We start from the raw sequence: 6224 nt of genomic DNA, 5'->3' as shown, positions 1-6224 counted from the left end.
CTATAATTGGCCCGTCCTTAAGATCTCAAAAACAGGGGTTGCTAGGCACATAAACTGTTGGGAAGCAGATCCTGGTTCCCTCTTTGAACTTTTGGCCCGCTGAATCGGGGTTAGGATGCAGATCGTTCTCGACTTACAAACTTTCGGTGGGTGACCGGTTTATAACGTTTTTCACACATACACACGTCACACGCAACAGGACGTGATCAAAACTGGGACACTTAGCTACCGACTCGTATTTACGACGGTGACAGGTTTTTTTTGACAAGCAAAGAAATCAACGGGGAAGCCTTAGTAGCTGCAGTGATTCAGTCGGTGGGTCTCCAAATTTGTCAACTTGAAAACTTCAACTCCCAGAATTCCCCAGCCAGCAGCCTGGGGAATTCTGGGAGTCGAAGTCCACAAGTCTTAGTTTGAAGACCCCTGGCATGACTGAATAGGGAATTCTGGGAGTCAAAGTCCACAAGTCGACAAGTTTTGAGACACACCTGGGATAAGCCAACCTGTTTGTGACTTTTGTCCTGGGCAACAGACAAAGAAATGTGAAAGAAGGGCAACCTCTGGACACATCTGTAACAATTTATTGAATGAGGAAATAGACGGAGTTGGGGGAAACAACAGGGATGCCCCATGCTTCTGACAGTAGTGGCAGGAAAAGAGGATTTTCTCCTTTTTTGGGCCTCAGGGAAATCATTTCTCAGTCTATCAGAACTTTTATTCTGCCGCTGGGGAGGGAGAAAAACAGAAACATAAAAAGGAACACCACCTTTAAAGTCACATCCGACGTCTCTTTACAACAACAATAAAAAATAATATTTAAAAAACGAAAAACAACAGAAATTAAAAAAAAATAAAAATAAAAATAAAAGCCAAGACTTGGGAAGGAAAACTCCTCCTCTATTTACGTCCAGAAGAAAACGTGTCTACAAGGGAGCCTCGTGGTTTCCCCTCTTTTTTTCTTTTCTTTTTTCTTTTACTCCCTCCTTGTTTTAAATCGGAGAAAAAAAGGAGCCAGGTTTAAAAGACAAGGAGAAGAAGGTGGGGAAGGAGAGAGAGAAGAGAAGGCCGGCATTGAAAAACTGGCGTTTTGCCTCAAAGGAGAGAAGAAGGACGTTAAATACTGTGGTTGCCTCCATGAGGAAAAATGGAGTGAGTGGGTTGTTTTCAGCAATTTTCAGGAGTGGGTGGCAGGGGGTCTCCCGGAAAGCCCTCCCCCCAAAATGGGAGATGTAACTGCTCAGTTGAACCCTGGGTGGGAGTGAGCTGCTTCTCGCCCACCCATTCAAGGGCCATTTCTCTCCCCCTTCCAGGGCTATTCAGAGGTCATCCGTGGGAGGGAGAAAAGAAGGAGTGAGGGAGGGAGCAAGAAAGAAAGGAAGGAAAGAAAGAAGGGGGGGAAGAAAAAAGGTAGGAAAGAGGAAGGAGGAAGAAGGGAAGGAAAGAGGAACGGAAGGAGGAAGAAGGGAAGAAAAGAGGGGAATGAAAGACAGAGGGAAGGTGAGAAAGAAGGAAGGAAGGAGGGAGGAGAAAGAGAGGGAGGAAAGAAGGAAAGGAAAAAGGAAGAAGGAAGAAAAGAGGGAGGGAGCAAGGGAGGGAGGAAAAGAGAGGGAATGCAGAGAGGGACAGAAGGGAGGGGAGAGAAAGAGAGGGGATAGAAGGAAAGGAAAAAAGGAGGGAGGGAGGGAGGGAGGGAGGAATGAATGAAGGGGGAACAGAAGAGACTTCACACCTTTGCATGAATGCACTTGGATGCCAGAGGCCAAGAGCTACTGGCAAGGATGATGGGTCATGGGGTGAAGGCCCAGGACTGCTCCACAGGGGTCTTCACTGAGAAAGGGGATTTTTAGGAAGGTTTCCGGCTAGGCGCCATCCATACGAGGGGCTGCCTGTTGATGGGAAAGGGATCCAAAATCAGAACGGCTTCAGCGGCCTTTGAAACCACCGCGGGAAAGATTGTTTTGAGGGTTGGTGGATCGAAAACAGGGGTGGGGGGGAGGAATCAAGAGGAAGAGGATACCCTCTTGGCAGCATGCCCCCTGCCTCTTTCTTTCCACCTTTCGCAACGGGCGAGGGCAGAGGAGGAAGAAAGCCAAAAACAGGTCAGTGAAAGATTCTCGGATGAACCGTCTAACTTGGACTTTCCGACGGGAAGGAGGGAGCGCTGATCCCACCTGGCTACCAGAGTCCTGGACACAGATCCAGAATTGTCAGATCACAGGATCGCCATCTCCTCCGGGAGATGCGGCTTTCTCGGCCGCCTTTTCGAGGAAGAAAAAGGGTCTTTTCCCCGTCCTCGCGGAAAATTCTCGCCCGTCGACTTTTCTCGTTTTTGTGCGACATTCTCGCCCGTCGAGGTTTCTCGTTCTCGCAGGAAATTCTCGTCCGTGCAAGAAAAATAGCCCTAAATTCTCGAGGTGAGGACCGCAGGGGTGAGCTCAGTGGGAATGGTGGGACGGTGAGGGTCCACCAGAGAGGGGGGGTGGGGCTGGACCCCGACTTCACAAACAGAGGGCAGGAAAGCTTTCCGATCCTCGCCCTTCTTCGGAACGGGCGATCCATGCAAAGAAAGCCGGGGCGTAACCTGTCCGGACGAGCCTCCTCGCTCCCGTGGGAAGCAGGTGGGTTCGCTCAATGACCCAGCGCGCACACGCCCTTTTTTCCGCTCTGGGTTGCGTAGTCCAAAGTTGTGAGACTCCCAACGCTTCCTGATTGCATTTCCGGAGAGGTGTAGAAAAATCGGAGAAGAGAGGAAGAAGCTGCGGTGTCACAATCCGGCCCCGCTCAGCCATCACTGTTCCAGCGTGACCACTTCCACCGCCTGGCCGTCCATGGTGACGGTGCTGTCGGTGATCCTGGCAGTCACAGGTGCCATAGCCACCTGAACGGGGCCGTTCCCCTGGGCGAGGCTGGTGACCACCGTCTGGTACATACTCACAGGGATCTGGACCAGGCCTGGGGGAAAATCGAGGGAATAAAGAGAGTTATTGGGAGCAGCGGGATAGTCCTCAACTTACAACAGTGCGTTTAGCGACCGTTCGAAGTGACTCCGGCTCTGAAATAAGTCACTTCTGACCTTTCCCCCCCACTTCTGACCACTGCAGCATTCCTGTGGTCATGTGATCAAAATTCAGCCACTTGGCAATTGACACGTATTTATGACGGTCACGTTTTGTGACATTCTGACAAGCAAAGTCAACGGGGAAGCCAGATTCACTTAACAACCGGGGTGAGAAAAGTCGTAAAATGGAGCAAAAGTCACTTAACAAATGTGTAAGGGGTTAAGAGTAATTTTGGGCTCGAATGAGGTCGTAAGTCGAGGACTACCTGTAGAGGTTATGACCTTCGCAGCATCCCCATATGATCATGTGATCAAAATTCAGAGCCTCGGCAACCGGCTCGTACTTATGACCGTTGCTGTGTCCCAAGGTTGTGTGTTCCTATTTTGTGGCCTTCTGACAACCAAAGTCCCTGGGGAAAGCTGGATTCACTTAACAACCGTGTTACTAACGTTTATCAACCACAGTCATTCACTTAACGACTGTGGCCAGAAAGGTCCTATAATGGGGCGAAACTCACTTAAAAATGTCTTGCTTAATGACAGAAATGGGGAGGGGGGCTCAATTGTGATCGTACGTTGAGGACTACCTGTACTGTTCGACTGAAAGGGTGTATAGGGCTTCCTGCCTGGACTAGAAGACCTCCAGGGTCCCTTCCAACTCTGTTGAGGCTTTGCCTTCTTCCCTGCCTCATTTGCAACCTCTTTCCTTCGCTCCACCTGCGCAAACCCTCGCACGCGACCCCCCTTTTCCCTTTGGTCGCCTGTCCCGACGGTTCAGGTGTATTGAATGAGGAAATAGACCGAATTGGGGGAAAACAGCCGGTAAATCCCAAGCTCTTGGCGGTCGTGGTGGAAAAAAATTAGGTTTTTTTTCATTTATCCTTCCGGGGGGCTGGGAGGAGAGGGGGGTGGACAACATGGTGGGGGGAGAAGAAGGCCTTTGAATCTCCTGCCCCCCCACCCCATGCCCCCCCCCCAAAGTCTGAGCCGGCTGTCCTCGGGAGGGGCAGGACGAGAGCTCCAAGAGACCTGGGGAATTGGGCCTCGGATTGTCCCTGTGCCCGAGCTGACCCCTGATTAGCCTTAATCTACTGGCAGACGTCAGTCGGTGTGAAGCCTGGGATTGTAGATCTGTGTGTGGGTTGTTTTTTTTTTGTGGGATTAAAGTTACAATCCCTTTACTCTCCCCCTGGGGCAAAGGCACCAGGGTTTGGGAGAAGGACACGCAAGGCTCAACAGTAGGAACTGGGAGAGTCCTGATGGACGATCGATCACTTAAATAGGAGCCAGCCGTGTGCGGCAGCAGCCAAAAAAGCCAACGCAATCCTAAACTGCATTAACAGAGGGATACAATCAAGAGCAAGGGAGGTACTAATACCACTCTATAAAGCCTTGGTAAGACAACATCTAGAGTCCTGCACCCAGGTTTGGTCCCCACACCATAAAAAAGATGTGGAGACTCTGGAAAAAGTGCAGAGAAGAGCAACCAGGATGATGAGGGGACTGGAGGCTCAAACATACGATGAACGGTTGCAGGAACTGGGCCTGGCTAGTCTAGGGAAGAGAAGGACCAGGGGAGACACGATAGCATCTTCCAATATTTGAAGTTTGCCACAAAGCAGAAAGGGTCAGATTATTCTCCAAAGCCCCTGAAGGCAGAAGAAAGAACGGGTGGAAACTAATCCAGGAGAGAAGCAACCTGGAATTAAGGAGGAATTTCCTGATAGTGAGGACAATTAATCAGTGGGACAGAAGTTGCCTCCAGAAGTTGTGAATGCCCCAACACTGGAGGTAGAAGAGATTGGATAACCATTTGTCCGAAATGGTATCTGGTCTCCTGCTTGAGGGGGTGGGGGTTGGACTAGAAGACCTCTAAGGTCCCTTCCAACTCTGTTATTGTTTAATCTCAGATCAATTAATCAGTGGAACTGCTTGCCTCCAGAAATTGTGGGAGTTCCAACCTTGGAGGTATTCAAGAAGAGATAGATAGATAGAAGATAAATAAGATAGATAGATAGATAGATAGATAGATAGATAGATAGATAGATAGATAGATAGATAGATACGGATGGATACCAATGGATAGATACGGATGGAAAGAGAGAGAGAGATTAGAGAGAGAGAGAGAGAGGGAGAGAGAGATATAGGTGATTGATAGATAGATAGATAGATAGATAGATAGATAGATGATAGATAGATAGATAGATAGATATGGATGGATACAGATGGATAGATACGGATGGAAAGAGAGAGAGAGATTAGAGAGAGAGAGAGAGAGGGAGAGAGAGATATAGGGGATAGATAGATAGATAGATAGATAGATAGATAGATAGATAGACAGACAGACAGACAGAAAAAGAGGGATAAGATACACAGACAGACAGACACATGGGTAGATGGAACAGAAGTTGCCTCCAGAAATCACGGGGACTCCATCACTGAAGGTTTTCAGGAAGAGACTGGGCAGCCATCTGTCTGGAACGGTAGAGGGTCTCCTGATTGAGCAGGGGGTTGGACTAGAAGACCAAGACCACCACCATGCTGCGTTTCTTCTCCGTTTTGGGGAAAATCCGCTAAGATACAGCAAAAGCCCCTGAGCTGATCCCCAGGAGTGTAGTGTCACACGCAACCTCACAACTTGGTGGGACACCACAATCTTAAGCCCAGCAGGCCAGCGCTGCCTTATGGTCTCTTGACCTCACGGAAGGACCGGTGGCCGAGAGGGTGCGTGCCTGCATACGTGTATCTGTGTGTGTGGGGGGGGGGGGGCATTTCTGTGGTGCAAAGCTTCCTCTGCCAGCTTTCTGCGCAGCTGTTTCCTGCCCAAGGATTACTGCGGTCGCATTATCTGCTTTCAGAAGCAAAGCCGGCTGTCCCTCTTGGAGAAGGTCATTGGGACACAGGGGGCTTGCGAGAGACGATGGGGGGCAGGTTTTGGGCACCCCACACCAGAAAGGGGCAAAGAGGCATGGTTGGTTAGCCCCCCCCTCCAAAATCAAAAGCCAGAAGGAAAGCTGGCAAAGTCCAGCATCCTGCCTCCGTGGCCCTCTCTAGCTGAGCTGGGCCAAACTGGAGTTACGGGCATCGGGTTTGAGCTTTGAGTTCCTGTGGCAAAGCAACATAACATCATGGGTGCTAAAAGGGAGCGGGGTTTGTGGCATGGAGG

The 6224-nt window shown here is 49.9% G+C and overlaps 1 protein-coding gene across 1 annotated transcript in view; it reads right to left on the bottom strand.

Annotated features, from left to right (window-relative positions):
* Positions 1–561: 561 nt before the first annotated feature.
* The window catches only part of NRF1 (nuclear respiratory factor 1), a 22038-nt gene continuing 16375 nt past the window's right edge, over positions 562–6224 (bottom strand). Inside the window, exon 3 of the mRNA XM_081958686.1 lies at positions 562–3009. Within this exon, the coding sequence (XP_081814812.1) occupies positions 2789–3009 (221 nt within the window). The 3' untranslated portion in view covers positions 562–2788. The remainder of the gene's footprint in view (positions 3010–6224) is intronic.

The sequence above is a fragment of the Natrix helvetica genome (genome assembly GCF_964273705.1).
Source record: "Natrix helvetica genome assembly, chromosome: 6".
NCBI classification, from domain to species: Eukaryota; Metazoa; Chordata; class Lepidosauria; order Squamata; family Natricidae; genus Natrix; species Natrix helvetica.
The sequence above is the reverse complement of the archived record's forward strand: the minus strand, read 5'-3'. Positions and strand labels throughout refer to the sequence as shown.